The 25,781-nt window shown below is 46.1% G+C and overlaps 1 protein-coding gene and 1 long non-coding RNA gene across 2 annotated transcripts in view; one reads left to right on the top strand and one right to left on the bottom strand.

Moving 5' to 3' along the window:
- LOC147725253 (GTPase IMAP family member 5-like) overlaps positions 1-24,619 on the bottom strand; it is a 102,877-nt gene extending 78,258 nt beyond the window's left edge. Inside the window, exons 1-2 of the mRNA XM_086967150.1 lie at positions 24,585-24,619; positions 10,986-11,038 (exon numbers count right to left, since the gene is read on the bottom strand). Coding sequence (XP_086823276.1) covers positions 10,986-10,992 — 7 coding nt within the window. The 5' untranslated portion in view covers positions 10,993-11,038; positions 24,585-24,619. The remainder of the gene's footprint in view (positions 1-10,985; positions 11,039-24,584) is intronic.
- Positions 7,779-8,136, top strand: LOC147725254 (uncharacterized). Its single transcript, XR_015310135.1, has 3 exons — positions 7,779-7,826; positions 7,919-7,979; positions 8,078-8,136. It is a non-coding gene; the product is annotated as an uncharacterized LOC147725254 (long non-coding RNA).
- Positions 24,620-25,781: the final 1,162 nt, after the last annotated feature.

Raw genomic sequence — 25,781 nt, 5'->3', positions numbered from 1 at the left:
ATTATAGATCTGGCAGTCCATGGAGTTCAATGCACCTATCAGGGGCTGCAAGTATGCATTAAAAAGGAGAGAGGACAAGGCCAATCCCTGCGGGACACCACAAGAGAGACTGCCCGAGATAGATATGTGGGATGCCAACTGTACTCTCTGGGTACGACCGCTAAGGAAGGATGTAAGCCATTTAAATGCTGTGCCCTGGACTCCAAGATCATATATCCGCGACAATAGAAGCTTATGGTTAACTGTGTCAAATGCCGCGGATAGATCCAGTAGAACCAGGGCACACAGCCTCTTTTTGTCCACTTGGAGCCTAAGATCATCAAGCACTGCCAGCATCACCATTTCAGTGCTATGATGGGCCCTGAAACCTGCCTGATTGTACTGTAGGAGACTACTTGTTTCAAAATGGTGAGAGAGAAATTTCAGCGCATGTTCCTCCAACACCTTTGACGAAAAAGGCAATTGGGAGATAGGTCTGAATTTTTTTAATTTTTCACATCCGCTCCCGGCTTCTTCAGAAGTGGAGTGACCCGTGCTTCTTTAAAGCTCGCTGGAACAGTGCCAAGAGTCAGGGATTGGTTCAGAAGTGACAGCACCGGGAAGTGTCATCTTAAAAATAGTGGGTGGACATGGATCCGCCGGGGAGCCGGACTTAACCCATTCTATTAGGTGAGACAGGGAATCACCAGTCAGAGTCGGAAAGACCGTAAGCGGTGTTGCAGACAAAGGTACCGAAAGGGTAGGTAGGTAGGTTGTGGCTTGTGGGACCCGGTTGACACTTGCGTCAGAGGTCACCTGATCGGAAAACAGAGTTGAGCTAAAGGGACCATAACCCTCATGGTCGTCATAGTCCTGGGCAACATAGGACAGATACTGTTCCACATCTCAAGTGTTTCTGGAGGTAGCCTAGGTGGTGCATAAAGAAGAGGTTCAGGAAGATACGGAATTGACCATTGTCCCTCATTTGTTTAGCTTGGCACTATTTCTGTTGGTCGCGAATCGCGACACACATTCATAAATTGTCTGCAAACATTTGACTCTAATGCTAAAAAGATATGCTAACTGTGTTAAATGTTGGGCAGTGTGGTGCGTTTTGATTATAGGAAGACAAAGACCTCCTGATGTCATTGCTGCTTACAGTCTGGTAGTCACCACTCTTAGTAGGTCACTCTCCCAAATATAGGCTACAATTTGTCAATCAATTACCTGAAGTTGAGTTGAGGGAATTAAACTTGGAGTATACCAAAAATGCAATTGAAGCAGGATGGGAAAATCCTTTTTAGGTTGAGCCTAGCGCAGCGCACATGCGCTGCTCTGCTCAACTTCATGTAAGGGGCTTCAGAAAGCTCACCACATGCTCGTGCGTGTGGTCAGCTTTTGTTACAGACTATTGGGCTTTATGTGCATCTTTCGAAGGAAGACAGAACGCAATTGGGCAAAGGCAGGTGCATACCCCACCTTTGCTCCGCCCATGGCAGATTGCTTGCGGTTACCCGCACCGGCGACATCTGTTTGCAATTATCATGCACAGACTTGTGCGCGATAATAGAAACCAGATGTCTTGGTGTGGCACGCATGCACGCACCACTCGTTTAAAAAGTTATCACCTACTTCCTGCCTAGTTTTAACTATGTCACGTTATCCTATATTATAAGATTATATAATTATACGAAGTTGACTGTTTAGCTATCTAACTCCAAAGGAAATATATTGCTGCAAATGTTTCTAATATTGCTCTGTCTCGCTCATGTGATACCGTATGCGTTAAACATCTAATGTATTTGATGTTTTTACAATACCACTTACCCAAATTAATCAATATTGCAAATGCAACATTAACCATTAAATACATGTTTGCGAAGCTGTTGCTACACACTGGAGTGCGCAGACAGCTATCTTGATTAAGTATCGAAAATAATACGTGATGGATACCTATATTCTCCAAAGGGCGGGCTTGTTAGCGGTGCCCCTTTCTATTCATAGCCGTCCCTTCGGGGCAGGACCACCTTCTCCTCAGGAGTGAGTGACCTCACACTCATCTGCAGACTTCTACCAGCCGTGAGCGGGCACCATGGCGAAGAGCGGCCAGGTGTGAAGGCAAGTGATCTTTTTTGTAAAACAAACAGTAGTGAGTTTAATTAATAAGCCAAAACCCCAAGGAAACCATATAATTAATCAAAAAAGTATTGTGACATGTAGTTAGAATTTATAAAGACTTAACATCTTGTTTGTATATAGATTGATGTTTTTTGTTACATTTTATTTAAATTATTTTCTTCATATTTTTGTTAGACATTTCTTATATAAAAATACATATATTGCATTAAAAAGTCAATAACATACATTTTATAATACAGAAGATATGTGAAAACATACTAAACCACAAAAAGAAAAAAGTAAAAAATAAACAACACAAATGACAATGATCTTAAGTTGGGCTAGTGGAGTAAGCAAAGCGGTGGATGTAAGTATGAGTTTACATCCACCGCTTTGCTTACTCCACTAGCCCAACTTAAGATCATTGTCATTTGTGTTGTTTATTTTTTACTTTTTTCTTTGCAATATATGCTTTTTTTTATATAAGAAATGTCTAACAAAAATATGAAGAAAATAATTTAAATAAAATTTAACAAAAAACATCAATCTATATACAAGCAAGATGTTCAGTCTTTATCAATTCTAACTACGTGTCCCAATACTTTTTTGATTAATTATATGGTTTCCTTGGGGTTTTGGCTTATTAATTAAACTCACTACTGTTTGTTTTACAAAATAGATTTCACAGTACTCCCTATAAGTTGTAAATGCATTAGTAGTAGGGGTCCCCTTTTTTCCAAATTGTGAAGGCAAGTGATCACAGGCTTGGCAGAGTGCCCGGCTCACGGCAGAGTGACGGCTGTGCTGCTCGCCTCCGTTACCCGGTATTGTGATCATCCTCAGTGTTTATAGATGAGACTTTGTTAGTGCAAAGTGTGTGGTGTATTTATACTGACACCTTCATGTCTCGTGACTGTAAGAGAGCCCCTCTCTGTGCGCGAGAATGCACTGTCCAAGCAGGTTTTAATGCGGGTCCCAGAGGTATTTCATGTTGGTCGGAGACGCTTTACTGTCTGCGTATAGAATTGGTCTAGGCACTCTCTTGACTGGGGGAGGGTGCACTTCACTTCTCACAGACTGGTGTACTTTGTGTGGGGGTGTGGTTGGTAAAGAGTCTTGGTTTAATTGGAGGCGCGGGTGACTGAAACTTTTAAACGAGAGCCAGGAGTGGGCTGGTAAGGAAAAGTGGCCATAAATATTCCAATGCATATCTTTTGACCGGTCACTGTCACGATACCAGAGATTTGTGTCCTATTGTATTGACAGTACACACTCGCAGAACGAGGGGCTTAGGTAACAACCTTGGTCCTCAGGTCTTGATGTATCATTTACAGACCAGCGAGGGATTTCAGTTTCACTAGGAAAATCTGCGGGGTCCGTGCTGGTAATATTTCTTCTATATTTTTGGTTGTGTGTCTGGCTGGTGTGCTTTACGTGGCTTTCAAAGGACTAGTGTGTGTGTGCTGCCCGACGCGCGGTATGTTAAGGGCGACCAGATGGCTCCATGTCACTGGGACGCAACTTGCCGAGTTCTGGGTTTCGAGTTAACATATCTGTGCCTCCATTTTAATTGAGCCAGTTGGACCAGCACACCTGACGACAATGATGGATAAAAGCTAAGTCCTTGATTAGTCAAGTGGTGTCCCTGTGATATGGAACCATCTGGCCACTGGGTATGTGTATGGATAGCTGTGATTAGTGTGTTCCTGCCCTCACACAGTCCCATTAAATCTATCTAGTTGTGCGGTGTTGTTATAGTATGCTGTGTGTTGTCTGTGCAAAGGCATATTTTCATTTGATGAAAGAAGTACCGTTGTCCTCTTGCTGAATTCCTTTCCCAGTTGTGATTGATTACTTGTGGTTCAATGTTACCCAGCTACATGGTATATTGCAACATAGTTTGATATGTATTCAGTGTTAGTTATGTTTAATATGTTCTGTTGGTTGTGTTTGTTGCCTAAAAGAACAGTTGTGTGAGCCTTAACTTAAAAGTAACAGTAACAACCCTATCTTTGCGGCTTGCACACATAAGTACAAGCTCTGTAATTGTGAAGTTTTCTACTATTTATGCCAGTGTTTCCCAAACTGTGAGTCGCAGCCCACTGTGCAAGCTGTTTGGTAGCAAAAGTCCAATCAACAAATAAAGATGCATTCAAATGTTGTATTTTTGTGTATCTGAGTGCGAGAGGAAACTGTAATGTGGGGAAACCTGTTCTTGATGTGTAGATGAAACCTGCATCCTACACCCCCTTCACCCCACCCAACCCGATAATGTCCTTCATTTTGTCTTTTGAAAATGGAAAAGTTTTTCACAAACCTTCACCAACACGCCACAAGGGGGCAGCATGGATAGCACCTTCCAAGTATCGATAAAACAAGCATTGTCATATCCAATAGTTCTCGCTCTTGGGACCTTATGAGTGTTTAGCTATGCAACAGTTGATGTTGCCCCAAGGATGTTGTGCCGCATAACCAAAAGCGAGACCTATTTTCTATGCCAATGCTCGTTATTCTTTGTTCCTACCCCATAAGACATCCTCCTTGTTGCATCTGCTCAACCAGCAAATCGGTGTTATCTTCAAACATCCTTTGAATGTTCTTGCATTTATTCTGTATCCACTTGAAAGAGTAACCATGTAGAGGACTTGCCGCAGTATACAGTGTCATTGGCATGATCTAGTTGACCTTGTACCCAGAGAAGGAGAAAACGCGACCTGTTTATGCTTGTACTAAAATAGACATTTCCAGGGAAGCTAGTATCAGAAGGACATCATCTATGTAAACATTCATTGGAATAGCAACCCTAAAGCTGCTATCACTGCTCCGACTAAGTCTCTTTAATTTCATCCTCTGGTTTTGACATACGGGTCTCCTGCATCAGTACAAGATCGTGTTTATTAGACCCAAAGTAATTCAAATTTCCTTCCACTATTCATAACTTGTGAGGTCACAAGAAAAGTATTTTTTGTTGTATGCATACACTCTGGTAGATAGAAGATAGCGAGTTATAGTACCACATTCACACACACCCTCCCCATCTTTGATTCATGGTGACCCAAAGATTCTCCAACTTACAGCGGCGTGGATCCTCCAATATTCAAAATTCAGCCGCCTCTCCTCCGTCTCTCTGGTCAAGACGGCACCAATCCCAGTGGGGGTAGAGGAACTGACCAGAACTGGTTTAGAGAGTGGACAACAGAGACTTGCCTTCCACCCAGAGGCTGGAGCTGGGCATAGAGTGGACCCTACAGACCTGACCTCGGAACACTCGTGGACCTGTATGGATCGGAAGAAGGACTTCCCTGCCTTCTGAAGAATGGAAGGAAGACTGGACCTGCTTGCCTTGAACCTAGGACTCCAGAAGGTACGCAATGTTAAATTGGCTGACCTATCTGAGCCATAGGGACACAATGAGATTCCAGATGCATTGCTGGGCTCTGCTGGGGTAAGTCCTACCCCCTAAGTGGTGCCCTCAGGTCCTGGACCCACGGCTGGTGCTTTCGTCCAGCTCACACTAAAAAAAATGGGATTTTTTCAACAGAGAACTAGTGGGAGTTGTATTGGATGCTTGACGCAACTCCAGAAATACAGGGGGAGGTCTATGATTATAGCAGTGCGTCAGTCTTACGCCTGCTGTGAGGCAGGCATAAGATGTTGACGCAATGGCGTCCAAGAAGTGGCGCAGTTAAATCTCATAGATTTCAATGAGCCACTTCTACGAGGCTTTGCGGGGAAAAGCCCACCCTGCATACATTATACCTGTCGCAGGTAAAATGTGGTGCAAGGGTTTACAAAGTGACATATCTGCCTAGATGCGTCACTTTGTAAATAGGTATATACAGTGAGCAACACGATATACCCTTGAGGGCTTGGGTATAAATTTGGAAGGGTAGGAGATGCCTCCAAGGGAATTTGTTTAATATATTGATGAATTACTTAAACATACTTTCATAGAACAAATCAATAGTCCTAGCATCCAATGACTCAATGCTCATATATTCTACTGAATAATACACATCAATATTCAACAAACACGTACATCACATAAAAACAAACAAAACAAAGAACAAGTGTATATGAAAATCTTGATTTTATCAAAAAAATTAAGGGGCACATAAGGGTATAGAACATATATATAAGAACAAGCCTACAGGAAAAACAATGATATAAACAATCTTATACTCTGTAGGTCCTGTTAACACCTTTCCTATTTCATAAATTTATCAATTGGATAAGGAAAAAGCGAAGGTCGACGTTTCGGTCTCCTATTTATGCATCTGTGAGACCATCTTCAGGACTGATGAAATTAATATTTGTAATACCCTATTGTAAAATGAAACATAAATATTTAAAATTACAAATAGATCCATCAATTTGTTCCGATTTCGAATAATACACCAGTGTAAAAACATACAAAAAACATGAAAACAACATTAAAACATACATATTTATTCAATTATTCAGATTTGTTATATGCTAATATCAGTTAATCTGAAAGGGTAAGAATATCAACTTCTAATTCAACAATTTTATTGTGTCATTCTGTATAACAATAGGATTACTCTAGTATTCTCAACATTAAGTATATAAATTCCATTATATGAGCAGTTATTAAATGAAAATGGTGAAAAATCCAAATTCAGCATAAGTATTCTTGATCAGAGCTGACCTCATTTAGGTAACAAAGGTAAGTAGGGGAGGGTGAGAGGGTACATATTATCCCAGTATCTTATAATTGGTCTTGATGATATAAGCCACATGAACTGCAGTGATTACAATTCATTAATGTTAACCTCATTTAGATAATACAGGTAAGTGGGGGAGGGTGAGAGGGTACATATTATCCCAGTATTTTATAATTGGTCTTGATGATTTTAACCACATGAACTGTAGTGATTTCAATTCATTGATGTTATTATGCCCTAGTTGTTTATGATATATATAATGGGGGGGAAAGGGAGCTGTAGACATGCCTCTACGATGGTAGCCAATTTAGAAGCTACATCAACCTAAGTGATTTAAATTCGATGTCGTTATGATCCCCAAATTATCTATGATATCTGTAATATGGGGATCTATAAACATACCTCTATTGTAGCGAGATTCGAATTAAAGGATTCACTGGTGGGGCAGTGTAGAATTAAAATTCAGTGATAGACAGAACTGAAAAAGATATATAATTTTATTAAATTATTTAATTAAATTCAGTTCCCATCTAAAAGAAGGTGAGAATGTAAACGCTGATATATACCTGCCAATCCGTTATAAAAAAAACAGAATAAGAGCTTGGTATTAGTTCAAAATTGAAAAGATGTTCTCCTATAAAGACATACAAATTTATTATGTACCAGCCATAAAGTATAGATCAGTCTAGCTGCTATCTAACTTCGTCGATGTTAAAATTACCTTCTTTCCATCTCGTAAACGTCCAGTTGGTCTTAGTAGCGGTAATTATGGTGTAGACTGTCACTGCTGAATAGCTGAACTTGCTAGTTATTTCACAAAACAACTCATGTATCAGTTTTAATATTACTTTTTCGTAATTCTTCAAAGCTTTCACTAGGCTAAACAAACGGGCACCACTCTAAGATGGCGCCAATGTAAATAACATAGTCCTCTTTTGCGCTCCAAACGGTCTTTAAATCGAGCCAGTAGCATGCTTAGTGCTGCTTACTGACTCAGAACGCTCTTGACGTTACGGCTGACAGACGCTGTATCCGAATAATCAGGTAAAAGCGCCATTAAGCTATCGCGAATCTCCGTTTTTAGAAATCGCCTTGAAATCTAAATCTAATAGAGCTTATACACTTATTATTTTCAGGCTGCACTGTGTGATTGGCCGTTCACTCTATCCACATCGAGATTACTATAACAGAACCAAGGTAATTAATGCTGCAGACTTGCGCCGCTTGTAAACTAAAAACCTATTTAATTTGGCATTTATTCTGATACAGTGCATATTTATACACGCATTTTTCAGATTGGTGATCGTCAATCTATATGTCCCGCAAACTGCACTATTCAGCAGTGACAGTCTACACCATAATTACTGCTACTAAGTCCAACTGGACATTTACAAGATCGAAAGAAGGTAATTTTAACATCGACAAAGTTAGATAGCAGCTAGACTGATCTATACTTTATGGCTGGTACATAATAAATGTGTATGTCTTTATAGGAGAACATCTTTTCAATTTTGAATTAATACCAAGCTCTAATTCTGGGTGATTTATAACGGATTGGCAGGTATATATCAGCGTTTACATTCTCACCTTCTTTTAGATGGTAACTGAATTTAATTAAATCATTTAATAAAATTAGATATCTTTTTCAGTTCTGTCTATCACTGAATTTTAATTCTACACTGCCCCACCAGTGAATCCTTTAATTCGAATATCGCTACAATAGAGGTATGTTTATAGATCCCCGTATTACAGATATCATAGATAATTTGGGGATCATAACGACATCAAATTTAAATCACTTAGGTTGATGTAGCTTCTAAATTGGCTACCATCGTAGAGGCATGTCTACAGCCCCCTTTCCCCCCCATTATATATATCATAAACAACTAGGGCATAATAATATCAATGAATTGAAATCACTACAGTTCATGTGGTTAAAATTATCAAGACCAATTATAAAATACTGGGATAATATGTACCCTCTCACCCTCCCCCACTTACCTGTATTATCTAAATGAGGTTAACATTAATGAATTGTAATCACTGCAGTTCATGTGGTTAAAATTATCAAGACCAATTATAAAATACTGGGATAATATGTACCCTCTCACCCTCCCCTACTTACCTTTGTTACCTAAATGAGGTTAGCTCTGATCAAGAATACTTATGCTGAATTCAGGTTTTTTCACTATTTTCAATTAATAACTGCTCATATAATGGAATTTATATACTTAATGTTGAGAATACTAGATTAATCCTAATATTATACAGAATGACACAATGAAATTGTTGAATTAGAAGTTGATATTCTTACCTATTCAGATTAACTAATATAAGCATATAACAAATCGGAAAAATTTAATAAATATGTATGTTTTAATGTTGTTTTCATGTTTTTTGTATGTTTTTACACTGGTGTATTATTTGAAATCGGAACAAATTGATGGATCTATTTGTAATTGTAAATATTTATGTTTCATTTTACAATAGGGTATTACAAATATTAATTTTATCAGTCCTGAAGATGGTCTCACAGATGCATACATAGGAGACCGAAACGTCGACCTCCGCTTTTTCCTTATCCAATTGATAAATTCATGAAATAGGAAAGGTGTTAACAGGACCTACAGAGTATAAGATTGCTTACATCATTGTTTTTCCTGTAGGCTTGTTCTTATATTTTTGTACTGTAACCTTATGTGCCCCTTAATTTTTATGATAAAATCAAGATTTTCATATACACTTGTTCTTTGTTTTGTTTGTTTTTATGTGATGTACGTGTTTGTTGAATATTGATGTGTATTATTCCGTAGATTATATGAGCATTGAGTCATTGGATGCTAGGACTATTGATGTGTCCTATAAAAGTATTTTTAAGTAATTCATCAATATATTAAACAAATTCCCTTGGAGGCATCTCCTACCCTTCCAACGTTGTAAATAGGGCGTAACATGGCACATTTATTTTTTCGCCGCTGGTGCGTATCAAAAAGTGAATAAATAAGGCCCTGCATGTATGGTATTTATTAATCTTTAGAATTTTTGCAGTCCTATACTAATCAAGATGAAGGGTGCAAATTAAACAGTCAAGCAGTAGTATTCAGCTCAATGGGCATTATTACCGTGTAGTTTAAAAAAGAATGCAGCTTTCTGCACAGTCTTTTTAAGACACATTGGCTCAATCTGCTAATGTCAAGTTGGTTGAATGGTATCTGTGCTTGAGTTGAAAATGTGCTGGGATTTAACATCCTTCACTTGTGCCTTTAATTGTGAATGTTTTACTCATGTCAGAGTGCACACAGTGAAATGATCTTTAAAACTCTCTCTCTACTTGTCATGTACAGTACTGCCTATCTTTGGATGGCATTCGCAAGCCTGTTGCAAAGTCTTTTAAAAAAACAAAGACAAGAGAATACCTGTCTTTGCTCTTGTGTGCAACTTGCTATGACTGTGAATCCAGACAGCAGATGCTGACATGGGCCCAGTCCACATCAACAGCTCATAGCTATGACTGGCCCCATAAGGGCAGAGTGCGAATAACACAGAGCATCACTGTTCAGCATGAAACAGGGTCTGTGCAGGTTCATGTTGGAGATGGCCTTCCATTTCAGGAGCAAAGTCCTGGTCACAGCCTTCCATCTCCAGGTCCATCTGCTGTCACTCTCTCACCTCAAAATGGCTCTTTTCCTGTTATTTATTTTCTTGACAATGTTCCTTCACACAATGCTCTTGCATCGCTTAGAACACATGAATGTCTTAGTGCAACACTTAGACCTAGTTACAAACAGAAGCATGCACACTTTTGGAATATTGATCTAGTCTCATAACAATCCTTTGCCAATTCAGAGGCCTCCAATTAAATAAGCATTTCAGGAGCTGATAATTCTGAAGTAGCTGCATCCCAGTACATAAAATGAATATATGTGTGCTCAGCATGACTAAAGGAGTTTAGAAAGACATATAAACTGATTACCCTAAAAATCACACATTTAAAAATAGCCTCACCATAAAAACTGAGTAGTATTTACTTTGATTGCTGACATACAAATACATTGATAGAATATTTACTACTGGAATACAATCATGGTTATCAGAGTAGCATGAAAGCAGGACTGTACATCATATCTCTAAGGACCATGGGAACATTGAGAGTCAAATATTAAACTAATGTAATGAAAAAGAAAGGCCTTTCAATTCACTTACTTGGCATTCTTTTTATTTCCTTTGGAGACTGATTAAGGGGTATCTGAAATAAACTGCAAAGTACACTTATTTAATGAATTGGGCAAACCATAAATACATATACATAGAATAACATTGGAATAACACAGACCCGCAAAGATAGACAGACTAAATTATTGCCTCTTGTTTTCTGTTTTCCTATTATGAAAAAGACATCTAAAAGTACACATGACAAAATGGTATGCTGAACATAGCACAATTTATGCCTAAATTAAGTTAAAAAAAAGAAAGGCATTGTTGGAACATTACTGTTACCCACAAATATATGCAGCAATGTGCTACTTCGACTCTGCCAGGGCACAAACTTCAAAGCAGAACACATGTAAGAAACTGCGGGGCAAAGTTAAATATTAAATTACTGGTATTAATCTCAATTTCACATGGATTCAGTATTTAAGGAGATGCCTAAGTCAGAATGTTTTTTAACACCTTAACCACGGCGGTTTTTCCGCCGCGGTGTGGTCGTTCTGAAGAGTGGGTGGGGCTGCGTCGGCCGCTGGCCGACGGCAGCACTAGGGAGGTAGTGCTGCCGTCGGCCAACGGCCAATGGCAGCACGCAAGGGGTTAAAAGATGTAGTGTTGGAGGGAATGAAAGGAAAATGGAATCTGCTTTATTGGAGAAACCAAACCATACAACCTTTCTGTGCAGTTTGAGGGCTTTATCAGTGGTGCAACAGACCACTGTGAGACGGTAGGTATCGGTCAACAATGCAATCAATTGTTCTCATAGCCAGCCGAGTTATGTATTAAAGGTGGGACCACAGAGAAATGAGGGTTGATTTAACAATGTGGCCAATAGAGAGTAACCAGGCTCAAGCCTGAAGTACACTTGATGCTGTCCCTCTATATGTTTTTCTAACAAACATGAAGAACTGTGGGAGGTTTGCTTTATGAGCAATTCTCATTCATTGATGAACCTCTAAAGTCAACGAAATTTAAGGATGAGAAACAAACCCAATGAGTTAGTGGAAAAGGCAAACGATCTAATGAGACCCCTTTCACGCATCGCTTGTAGGAGTTTGGAAGTATTTGTCAAGAAAAGTAACATAGGGCCTGATTCTCAAACTGAACTTTGTACTACGTTCTGTAGTATTACAATTGGAGGCAATTAATATATTTTTCTGATGCAAACACCAATATGTGCTGTATGTGTATATCCAAATTCCTTATTAGAGACAAATAGGAGTGGTATCAGGGAGCATTAACCCTTGGTCCTGAATAATAGCCTTGGGGTAGGGCTAGAAACATGTTTAACAGCAGAACTCATGTACATTATTATATTACATTATTATATTACATTCCCCATTTTATATTATACCGGATACGGGCACAACATTTTCTTAAAACAAATCATACTAGCAAGGTATTTTTAATCCCCCCCACTCCTACCCTTGTCTTCATCTATCACATAGACTTCCAAACAAAGTGTTCCCACGTAACACATAGGTTGTAGCACTCTTTGTTCCACAGCGGAACAGGAAGAACCCAATGATGAAGCATGCCACCAAGGAGAAACCCTGGTGGGTAAGAGTTATCAAAGGAAAACTCCATATTAATCCTGATCCTTCAGATTTCTCTGGCATTTCTCTGTATTCTGCATGTAGCAAAACATGTGCCAGGCTATTACATTTGTTTCCCTCTGCTGCATGGCTTATCTCTCCCATAAGTTTAATATTGGAGCTGCCTTGTAACAGTTTACAAGTGCAGCTTCCAATTAGGAAAAGATAGAAAAAAGTAAGTTTGGTGTCTCTAAAACCCAAATTTAAAAACACATAATTTAGTAACGTTGATTTTTAAATTGCAGGTTTCAAAATGCCACTTTAGGAAAGTTGGCATTTTTTTACTTAACCACTCTGTGCCTTCTGCCAGTCTCTGGAATACATGTCTGGGTTGGGTGACAGCTGAGCTTTGTGCATTCCCTCAAGACTATCACACACAATGAGAGCAGAAGTGTGACACTCACATCCCGATGACCCGGGGAACATCCTTTTCGACTCGGATGTTACCCCGCAGTACTTTTACAACGCGTCCGTTATAATGCAAGTCACAACCACGACTTGCGCTGGAGGGCACTAGAGGATAAAGAATAGTATATTTACTATTCCAACACCTTCCCTAGTATCCACGTGGACTGGTGTTAGAATAGTAAATTATACTATTCACTATCAGCGCCCCCAACGCAAGTCGTTGTAACGACTTGCGTTGTTAAAGACGAGTTGTAAAAGCACGCGCTGTGACGGTACGCGTCGCACCGTCATACATCCCGATGCCCCATCACCAGGCTGATGGGTCTTTCTGAGCTAGAACGGAGGCAGGATCTGACACTTGCACCTGAATAGGGATGTTCCTGTCCCCTCACAAAGGGTTGCATACCTCCCTATAGTGAGTCTGGAGCCAGGGCAGGAAAAGGCAGAGTCTTTTGCACTACAAAACCCTAGCTTTGAAGTCTCCCTACTTCAAAGGCTAAAATGTACATAAGAAATGGACCTCTGACACCATATAATCAGAGCACTTCTTAAACTGAGCACATTCTACCATGAAAACAGCTGCAAGGAGGGACTGCCACTTTGCTACTTGCTTTGCTGTGTTAGCCTGCTGCCTGCTGCTTCTTGCTTAGTGAATGAGAGGACTGGTCTTCTCTCTACATTCTACATCTCTAGGGGTTCTCCAAGGGTGTGTTTTGGCTTGCCTCCTGTTTCTGAAGTATCAGGAATATAAAAAACTTCAATTGCATCTTGGTTTCAGCACCTGGGTTCCTCTGCTGTGAATCTTGCTCTGCCAAGTGACACTAAAGCCAGTCCTGGGCCCTTGGAAGTGAGGGTTTGGTGCTGCAGCCCAAGAGACCAACACATGGACACCATCACATCCATCAGAACTGGTGCATTTCTCTGACATATCAGTGTATCGCGCTGTCTGCACCAAAGCTGTGGACACCCCTTGTCGACTGAGCTCTGAATGACCACAACTTGCAATGCTGCCCTCACTTTGCTGATGCAGCGTGTCCGCATCATCCCTGCTGTACAAGTCTCAGACACCACATCACTGACATCCATGACACATCGTTCCCAAACTCCAATGCATCCCCATCCCTGAGTGGCTTTGCCCCAACACTTACATTGTGTGCTGCATGCATCGCCTACTTCCCAGCCGTTCGACATCAACGTATCACCCCGACGCACATCTCTTGTTGATATCGACGCATCGGTGATGTTGTCTGACTTCGAAAATGACACAATTAATGTACTGTCAGCGGGTCATCAAGACTCCTGAATTTGGCCCCTGCTCCATTGCGGTCGGACTGAACTTCTGGGATTTGCCAAGTCAAGCAAGTCCAGATAGCCTCTGTTGGAGCTACTGATTTGTAAGCACTGCATTTTTGTTTAATCTTGCAAAATTTATAACTTGACTTGTGTATGTTTGATTTCTATTATTTAAGTCTTGTTTTACTCATATAAATAATGACTAAACTTGTGTGGAATACTTATGTGGTATTTTAACTGTGTTACTAGTTGTGTGTTTGTGTGCGCGTCTGTGTGTGTTTGTGCACAAATACTTTACAATTGCCTCTTTAGTTAAGCCTGACTGCTCTTGCCAAGCTATCAGAGGGTGAGCTCAGATAAACTTTTAGTGTGTACTACACTTACCCTGACTAGGATTGTGGTTCCTGCTTGGACAAGGTGCACACCTCTGCCAACCGGAAACCCCATTTCTAGGAGTCGAGCTCTGTGGGAGGAGAGATGTAGTTGAAGTTCTTGATCACTATTTGTTGAACAGTTCTTTCAGGGATGTAATTAAAAATAAACACTTTTGTTGTGATCCAAGCATAGGACCAAAGTGGTATCAAGCACTTGTCACAAAACTAATGATGTGCAGAAGATATCAATGACATAGAGTGACTGTGGATTGTGATGAAAAGTCCTCTGTGTGGAACTCAGATTCATTATCACAAAGCGTCGACTCATGCCAAGGTTCATTGTGAACCAGAGCAGTAAGCGAGAGTGCAGAATTGATGAAATTGCAGCAGCAGGTTCCTCTGTGGAATCTGGAACTTGGTGTAAAGCTGGAGACACCGTCAGCTTTGCAGCCCCTGGTTTGGGACTCAGGATACGGTCATCACTATACTCTTCCTGGGATAGTTCCACCAGAGTAAGGCGAGATGAAGAGGTTCTACTCTGAAGGCACTTTGGTGTCAAAAGGGGGTCTGTTGAACAGAATTGAACATAAAACGCTCTTAATGTGAGCAACAAACACCTTCTTGTTTTTCTTTGACTCAGGCACTAGAAGCAGGATTACAGTCTGTGTGCCCTCTACTCCATGAACTAGAACGGGTGGTCAGTAAGATGGCTTAAACACTTGTTTATCAGGAATCTTTTCTCAACCTTTGATGACACAGCCTTGAGCCGCTTTGGAAACATTAACTTCACAGATGGCAGAGTTGTAATGGGTCACACTGAGCATTTTAGTTCTGAATTCTTGAATGTTTTGCAACAACATTTGATGACTTTCTGGGTCAGACACTTTTGCTTCTGCCACCTTCCCAGGGAGAGCAAGATATATTCTCTCAACAACCCTTTTATTGACTGTATTTTCGGTCTGGAAGCGTTATATTGATGACGTCATCATGATTTGGTCTGGCTCTGAGGATCTTTTAAAAAAATTCTTTACATGGCTCAATCTAAGAAGTACAGATATCCAGTTCACCATGAACTTCATCAATAAGACAATTGATGTCCTTGACATTACGTTCAATGTGAGCAATAGCCTCATATACTGCGATTTATTCAGGAAAGCTACGGAACAAAACACGTTATTGAAATATGAATCACACCATCCACGCAACCTACGTGGCAACTTACCATATGGCCAATATCTACGACTTAGAAGGAACTGCACACGGCGGGAAGACTTTTTCACACAGACAGATGTGCTAACAAAGAGGCTACGGGAGCGTGGCTACCCACTAGGTCTTTTGAAGCGAGCTAGAAAAAGAGCATGGTACTGTCCAAGGGACCAACTCCTACAACCCAAAATCAAAGAAGCAGGAACGGACAACATCGTATGCGTCACGACATTCCATTCGAAAAGCAACAACATCAAAAAGATTGTCAAAAAATACTGGAATTTGGTGGCCTCGAAAATCAAAATTGACCAAGCCCCTATGTTTGCCTTTGAAAGAGGTAGGAACCTGAAAGACAATGCGGTAAAGACCTTCCTTGAACCCGAAAAAACTCCCGGCCTACGAGACCTACTTGGCTTTCCTCCTCTGCTCGGCCATTTCAAATGTGGCTCTTGTAAAGCTTGTCCCTCATGTATGGAAGGCCGTGCTCTAGTGCATAACAACAAAACCTATCAATTGCCAGCCCTTACCAATTGCATCAGCACAAACATCATTTACATCATCATCCGCCCCTGCAACAGACCTTACATTGGACGGACTACGCAAACGGCAAAATCAAGGACCCTGCAGCATCAGAGTCGCATGAGGTGCAAAGTCCAAGGTGCTCCCCTGGTTTGACGCAATGAATCATTCACCAGAAAGCGTCACGTGGAGAGTGGTTGAGAAGATCAACAAAAACCCGAAGGGCGGCTCTATCTCAACATCCCTTAATCTCAAAGAATGCAGGTGGATACATGCACTTAACTCAGTCAGTGAGGGACTCAACGAACAAGAAGAAATAGCAACGCAGATGGGACTGTTATGAGATCACTATTAGACACACCGGCTGTTAATCCAGCCTGTCTCTTTCCATCACTACACCTTAGCAAGAAATCCAGGGCCATGAAGCAATGAGCTACAGGGTTCCCTCTGTTTGAATGATGAATGAATGAATGAATGAATGAATGAAGGAATGAATGAATGATGGAATGAATGAATGAATGAAGGAATGAATGAATGAATGAATGGTGGGGGTTTTTGTATAGCGCAACATTCACTCCAAGGAGCATCTTGGCGCTTTCGGACATCAGCAGAAGTAAATGCAGTGGGGAGGGGGAGAAGAAGAGGGGGGGCGAGCAGCAAAAGTGACAGTATTTGATTGTCCGGGGTGCCAAAGATCCAAATTTTTAGGAGTTTCCTGAAAGTGGGTTCGTTACGGGTATACCTAAGTTGTGTGGGCAGGATGTTCCAGGCCTTAGTAGCAAGTTCTGCCAAGGTTTTTCCTCCCCGGGATTTCATTTTAAAGTTAGGGGTGGTGAGAAGATTTTCTGAAGTAGACCGTAGTGTTCAGATTTGTAGGACCTAATTTTGCCTCTCAGGTATTGTGGGCCGGTTTCGTTTATGGCTTTATGTGTAATGGTTAGGACTTTGAACAGGATCCTTTTATGGATGGGTAGCCAGTGGAGAGTCTTTAGTGCTACAGCTGAGGGAGCGCGCTTTGGGAGCCCAAGTACCAGCCTTGCGGCGGAGTTCTGGACTACTTGCAGTCTTTTTACCACCGTCTTTTTTGTTCCTGCATATAAGCTGTTGCAGTAGTCCAAGCGCGACAGGACCAGTGCCACTGCCACGGTCTTCCTAGCATGCAGAGGGAGAAAATCGAAGAATTTTCTTAGAGTTTTTATGGTTTGAAAGCACATACCTGCCACAGTAAGTTCCTGTTTATGAAAGGAAAGCATGGGGTTGAATTTAATGCCTAGGTTTTTTGCGCTGTCTACTGTAGTGGGCAGGGGTCTGAATTTGAGGGCAACCATAGGGTGGGATTGAAATCATTAGATTTTCCAAACAGCATGTGGGTGATGTCCCCCACCGAACCATGTGCCTTGCAGGACAAGTGGACGGGGCCCTTCAAAGTGGTCGAGCGCAAGAGCCCCGTCACCTATCTCATCGATATGGAATCTCCACGGAACCCCCTCCGGGTCCTCCACGCCAATAGACTCAAACCCCACTTTGTGCGGTCGGAGCTCAGCCTCCTGATGGCTACAGACAGCGGAGCGGAAGAAGACTCCGAGCCTCTCCCTGATCTCCTAAGGACCGGGGAAAAAGATGGTTCCGTGGGCGGGGTCCAACTCTCAGATGCCCTCACCCCGGAACAGCGCCAAGGCTGCCGGGACCTCCTGCTGCAATTCGCGACCCTGTTTTCCCTCACCCCAGGGGTCACCCCCTGGTGCTTGCATGACGTGGACACTGGGGACAGTCCCCCTATCATGCATCGGGCGTACCGCGTACCAGATCGGGTACGGGCCTGCATCCAAGAGGAGGTGTCAAAGATGCTCACGATCGGGGTCATCGAGCCTTCGGACAGCCCCTGGGCCAGCCCGGTCGTGCTGGTCCCCAAAGCTGCTGCCCCCGGCACCACCCCTGAGCTCTGATTCTGCGTCGACTATCGGGGCTCGAACGCTGTCACCAGAACCGACGCTCATCCCATCCCCCGAGCAGATGAACTGATCGACCAGATGGGGGCTGCCCGCTACCTCAGCATCTTCGACCTGACGGCGGGCTACTGGCAGATCGGTCTCACACCCCGGGCTCAAGAACGATCCGCCTTTTCCACCCCCGATGGCCACTACCACTTCAAGGTCATGCCGTTCGGCATGAAGAATGCTCCAGCTACTTTTCAGCGACTGGTGAACCAGGTCTTGGCGGGGCTCGAGGAGTTCAGCGCCGCCTACCTGGACGATATCGCTGTGTACAGCCGCCACTGGTCCGACCACCTCCACCACCTCCGAGAGGTCCTGCAGGCCCTCCAACGGGCCGGCCTCACAATCAAGGCCAGCAAGTGCCAAATTGGTCAGGGGTCCGTGACCTATCTCGGACACCAGGTGGGAAGCGGTCTGGTGGCCCCTCTTCAACTCAAGATTGCTGCCATCCAGTCCTGGCAGCCTTCCGTCACACAGACCGAGGTCCGAGCCTTCTTGGGGCTCACCGGCTACTACCGGCGGTTCGTGAAGGATTATGGCAGCATTGTGGGGCCCCTCACGGAACTCACATCCAAGGACCACCCGAAGAAGGTCAACTGGACCCCAGACTGTCAAGCGGCCTTCGAGAAGCTGAAGGCCGCCATGTGCACTGCCCCGGTGCTCCAGGCCCCCGACTACAGTCGGGAATTCATCGTACAAACGGATGCCTCCGACCATGGCATTGAGGCAGTCCTCTCCCAGTTGAACACCGAAGGACTTGACTAACCGGTGGCCTTCATCAGCAGACGTCTCCTGGCCCGAGAACAGCGCTGGAGCACCATCGAGAGGGAGGCCTTCGCAGTGGTGTGGGCCCTCAAAAACCTCCGACCCTATCTCTTCGGTACCCACTTCCGGGTGCAGACAGATCATCGGCCCCTGCAGTGGCTAATGCAGATGCGGGGGGAAAACCCCAAACTATTGCGTTGGTCCATCTCCCTGCAGGGGATGGACTTCACTGTGGAAAATCGACCTGGCCAAGACCACGCTAACGCAGACGGCCTGTCCCGCTTTTTACGCCTCGACGAGGAGAGTCCCCAAGAGGATGGGTGACTCTCCCCGCCTTCAGCTGGGGGGGACGCATGTTGGACAGGCCACAGGAAGGGCTTGCTTCCCCCCCCGGATGACAGGGCCCAAGCCCTGGCTCTCCAGGTGTTACCCACAGAAGCACCCCGCAACCCGTCTCCTACGGGATTCCTGCCCCCGGACATCTCTGAATCATGGGGCCGAACCACTACCGGCCCTCGCCCGGCCCGGCCGCCATCTTGGAAACTGCACCACGAGGCCGCGTGGCCTCAGATCGACCCTAACCCTGGGCCTGGCCAGGCCCCAACATCCCGGCACCACCATCCACCCAGGAGGTGAACGGATCACTTGGCAGGCCAATGGGGGAAAGAAGTGTCGATGGTTCTCCCCCGCCAGGTGCCGATCGCCCCCCAGCTCCCCCGGGCGCTGGCTCCACCCCCCTGCTGGGTGTCTGGACACCCTCATCCCGGACCTCCCGACCTCCAAGTGCGAGGGTCCGGACATCAAAGGGCGCCAAACCTATAACTGGGGCAGCTCCAGAGCAGGAAGGCAGTTGTATCCTGGAGTCGAGAGACACCGTGAAGAACTCATCCTTGACGGACTACTGGCGCTGCCGTAGTCCTGCCTTGCGAACTATCGTCCTGCCTGCTGGCGCTGCCGCAACCCTCTGCATCCTTCATCTTCGTCGGGACCTGCTGGCACGGCCGCGGACCGTTGTAACTACCACCTTCATCGGGACCTGCTGGCGCCGCTGCGGACCGTCGCTACCTACGATCATCTCGGGACCTGCCGGCGCTGCCGCGGCCCGTCCATCTAGAACGCCGAGCTCGAGGATTGTGAGCTATTCATCATATCATCGCATCTACCAGATTGGTAATAAGACTGTCCCGCTACCCCCTTCCCATCCAAGAGACTAGAATCGAGGGGACCCCTGAGTCCAGACCTCCTTGTACCATTCTACCATACTTAAAGATCACTTATAAAGAACGTTAAACCTTATCTTTGTGTGGTGTACGTCTGTGGGGGGGAAGTTACTTGTCTGTACGATCGCTGGAGGGGTTCTCCCTGGAGACCTCTCCCATTGTCCTCGGCCGACCCTCCCGGTCCGTCTAACATCACCACGGAGACACCCTTGCACCACGGAGACACCCTTGCACCACGGAGAATCCCTTGCACCATGGAGACACCCTTGCACCACGGAGACACCCTTGCACATGGAGACACCCTTGCACCATGGAGACACCCTTTCACCACAGAGACACCCTTGCACCACGGAGACACCCTTGCACCACGGAGAATCCCTTGCACCATGGAGACACCCTTGCACCACGGAGACACCCTTGCACATGGAGACACCCTTGCACCACGGAGACACCCTTGCACCACGGAGACACCCTTGCACCACGGAGACACCCTTGCACCACGGAGACACCCTTGCACCACAGAGACACCATTGCACATGGAGACACCCTTGCACCATGGAAACACCCTTGCACCACGGAGACACCCTTGCACCACGGAGACACCCTTGCACCATGGAGACACCCTTGCACCACGGAGACACCCTTGCACCACGGAGACACCCTTGCACCACGGAGACACCCTTGCACCACGGAGACACCCTTGCACCACGGAGACACCCTTGCACCACAGAGACACCCTTGCACCACGGAGACACCCTTGCACCACTGAGACACCCTTGCACCACGGAGACACCCTTGCACCACGGAGACACCCTTTCACCTTGGAGACACCCTTGCACCATGGAGATACCCTTGCACCACGGAGACACCCTTGCACCACGGAGACGACACCCTTGCACCACGGAGACACCCTTGCACCACGGAGACACCCTTGCACCATGAAGACACCCTTGCATCACGGAGACACCCTTTCACCTTGGAGACACCCTTGCACCATGGAGATACCCTTGCACCACGGAGACACCCTTTCACCTTGGAGACACCCTTGCACAACGGAGACACCCTTGCACCACAGAGACACCCTTGCACCATGGAGATACACTTGCACCACGGAGACACCCTTGCACCACGGAGACACCCTTGCACCATGAAGACACCCATGCACCATGAAGACACCCTTGCACCATGAAGACACCCTTGCATCCTGGTGCAGAGGTGTCTCTGTGGCACACGGCAGCTGATTTCAGCACCAGTGCTAGAGAAAGTGAAGGAGAGCGCCCATTTTCCGTAAATTTGTCACTCTCCTCTTCACTCAGCGCAGCATTTGCGTCTGCTTCTCTGCGCTGAGTGAAGAGGTGGTCAATCTGCCCCTTTGTATTATCTACTTGAGCCTCTGTACAGCCTCTGGGGACCCCCTGGAGTCTGTGCACACTAGACCCTCCTTTGGTATAGTGCATACCGAGGCAGCCTCCTACAGGGTTCATTCCACCTCCTCTCCCTGGTATTTACAGAAGTCCTTCCCTTCCTTAAGTGCCCGCACGCGCTGCCTGTGCACACTCGATTCATGCTGCAGCCATGTGTCATGTATGTAGAGGGGGTCACTGGTCTTTTAATAAAAGCGCAGACAGCAAGGGCCCCAGCATGCTTCCACAGCCATGGATATGTGTCATTGACGGACACAGCACACACAGCGCGGCCATGAGCCTCTCCTGACAGCACGCCACATCCGCACCCAGAGGCGCGCAGGGTCAGAGACTCTATAATAGTTCATTGAAACCCCCACAGACTCTGAGAGGCGCTTGAACCCATTCCTCAACCGTGAATTCACATTAACACCCAGGAGACTCGTCCGAAGCGCTGCACAGGCAGAATCACGGCACACAACATGCGAAAGACACACATACATGACACCCCAGGTGTCGTGCGCACGCACCATCGATCGCTGCTTCTGGGAGCCTCCGACACAGACAGCTCCGGGGCATATTCACACAACACAACACAACGCAAACTGAAGCAAACCCCCTGGGTGCACAGCTCCTGCGACCCCAACAAACACTTGGGGTTTGAAAGTGTCCCATGTCCAGAAACCCCCATGGCTGCACAGACCCTCACAATGTGTCACAGGCTGCGCCTCACCTGCACCACACCCTCAAATCACACCGACTACAATTACACCGACCCCCCACCCCTCAAACAGAGCCTGCAGAGCCCACGAGCCTCAGACACCACCACGCACTCATCACGTGGCACTAAAGCCCTCACACACCGCCTGGCGCCCTGTGCGAGCGCCCCGGGCGCTGCTCAAAGCTACACACACGACAATCAAACACACAATTGATGTCCGCAGGCCTCACGCACACACTGTCACCTATTAGGTGTGTGCGTGCCGTGGGCCTCTGCGCGATGTGTGAGGGCGAGAACGCAAGCACTGCCACTTCCAAGGGCCACCCCGCAAACACTACAGACTGCCAGACACACCAGAGTACCACACACACACCAGTCAGTGCCAGATACACATACACACACACACGAGCCAGACACACACCAGAGCCAGACACACACACCAGAGAGCCACAAACACTACAGAGTGCCAGACACACCAGAGTACAACACACACACCAGTCAGTGCCAGATACACACACACACCCGAGCCAGACACACACCAGAGCCAGACACACACACCGGAGAGCCACAAACACTACAGACTGCCAGACACACCAGAGTACCACACACACACCAGTCAGTGCCAGATACACACACACACTCGAGCCAGACACACACCAGAGCCAGACACACACACCAGAGAGCCACAAACACTACAGATTGCCAGACACACCAGAGTACCACACACACATCAGTCAGGGCCAGATACACACACACACTCGAGCCAGACACACACCAGAGCCAGACACACACACCAGAGAGCCACAAACACTACAGACTGCCAGACACACCAGAGTACCACACACACACCAGTCAGTGCCAGATACACACACACACCCGAGCCAGACACACACCAGAGCCAGACACACACACCAGAGAGCCACAAACACTACAGAGTGCCAGACACACCAGAGTACCACACACACACCAGTCAGTGCCAGATACACACACACACCCGAGCCAGACACACACCAGAGCCAGACACACACACACCAGAGAGCCACAAACACTACAGACTGCCAGACACACCAGAGTACCACACACACACCAGTCAGTGCCAGATACACACACACACACGAGCCAGACACACACCAGAGCCAGACACACACACCAGAGAGCCACAAACACTACAGACTGCCAGACACACCAGAGTACCACACACACACCAGTCAGTGCCAGATACACACACACACCCGAGCCAGACACACACCAGAGCCAGACACACACACCAGAGAGCCACAAACACTACAGAGTGCCAGACACACCAGAGTACCACACACACACCAGTCAGTGCCAGATACACACACACACACGAGCCAGACACACACCAGAGCCAGACACACACACCAGAGAGCCACAAACACTACAGACTGCCAGACACACCAGAGTACCACACACACACCAGTCAGTGCCAGATACACACACACACCCGAGCCAGACACACACCAGAGCCAGACACACACACCAGAGAGCCACAAACACTACAGAGTGCCAGACACACCAGAGTACCACACACACACCAGTCAGTGCCAGATGCACACACACACACGAGCCAGACACACACCAGAGCCAGACACACACACCAGAGAGCCACAAACACTACAGACTGCCAGACACACCAGAGTACCACACACACACGTGCCAGACACACACACCCTAGCCATGTACTCTCCCTGTTGCAGCCTCACAATATCTGTCTGAGGCTTGACCCCCAGAGCGCTGAGTGTGAGTGCAGCCCGGGGGCAGTGACACACACCAGAGACAGACACACACCCCCGAGCCCTGCCTTCTCCCTGAGGGTGGCAGCCCTCGCAATATCTGTCTGAGGCTTCCTTTACAACGCATAAGGGTGAGTGCAGCCCAGGGGCAGTGACAAACACTGGTGCCAGTCATACACACACGTGCCAGGCACACACACACACGTGCCAGACACACACACCAGAGCCATGCCTTTTCCCTGAGGGTGGCAGAGCTCACAATATCTGTCTGAGGCTTGACCCCCTGAGCGCTGAGTGTGAGTGCAGCCCGGGGACAGTGACACTCCCTGCACACAGCTCACCTGCTGCAGCCGCCTTCAGCCCCGTCCGTCTGTCTGTCTGTGACTCCTGCAAGTGCGGACAGACTTCGGGTCTAGAAAGAGCCCTGCCGGGCACCGCCCTCACGAGGCGCAGTACCGCTGCTGGCCGCTCGAGGGCGCCAGGAGTCCACACCATGGTGCGCCCTCACTCTCACTCTAGCGCCTGCACACCTCTGTATGCAGCTCCGCGGCGCTTTTCAATCCATCAAAGGCCTTTAACCCCTGGGCCGCCGCATGCCAGTCCGTGGTTCGGGCATCACATATGTGGATATCTGTATATATCAGCCCCTGACGCACTCTAGTCGTGTTTCATCCGTAGAGCACCTTTCACGATTATTAAAAACTGGACCTGTCAATCAGAGGCAGGGCCCAGGCGTTATCACCATCATTGTGAAGCTGGACCTGTCAATCAGAGGCAGGGCCCAGGCGTTATCACCATCATTGTGAAGCTGGACCTGTCAATCAGAGGCAGGGCCCAGGCGTTATCACCATCATTGTGAAACTGGACCTGTCAATCAGGGTCAGGGCCCAGGCGTTATCACCATCATTAAAAACTGGACCTGTCAATCAGAGGCAGGGCCCAGGCGTTATCACCATCATTAAAAACTGGACCTGTCAATCAGAGGCAGGGCCCAGGCGTTATCACCATCATTGTGAAACTGGACCTGCCAATCAGGGTCAGGGCCCAGGCTTTATCACCATCATTGTGAAACTGGACCTGTCAATCAGGGTCAGGGCCCAGGCTTTATCAACATCATTGTGAAACTGGACCTGTCAATCAGAGGCAGGGCCCAGGCGTTATCACTATCATTGTGAAACTGGACCTGTCAATCAGAGGCAGGGCCCAGGCGTTATCACCATCATTGTGAAACTGCACCTGTCAATCAGAGGCAGGGCCCAGGCGTTATCACAATCATTGTGAAACAGGACCTGTCAATCAGAGGCAGGACCCAGGCGTTATCACCATCATTGTGAAACTGGACCTGTCAATCAGAGGCAGGGCCCAGGCGTTATCACCATCATTGTGAAACAGGACCTGCCAATCAGAGTCAGAGCCCAGGGGTTATCATCATTGTGAAACTGGACCTGCCAATAAGAGGCAGGGCCCAGGCGTTATCTCCATCATTGTGAAACTGGACCCGTCAATCAGAGGCAGGGCCCAGGCGTTATCACCATCAT

This window comes from Lissotriton vulgaris, chromosome 4_1 (assembly GCF_964263255.1).
Source record: "Lissotriton vulgaris chromosome 4_1, aLisVul1.2, whole genome shotgun sequence".
NCBI lineage: Eukaryota > Metazoa > Chordata > Amphibia > Caudata > Salamandridae > Lissotriton > Lissotriton vulgaris.
The sequence above is the reverse complement of the archived record's forward strand: the minus strand, read 5'-3'. Positions and strand labels throughout refer to the sequence as shown.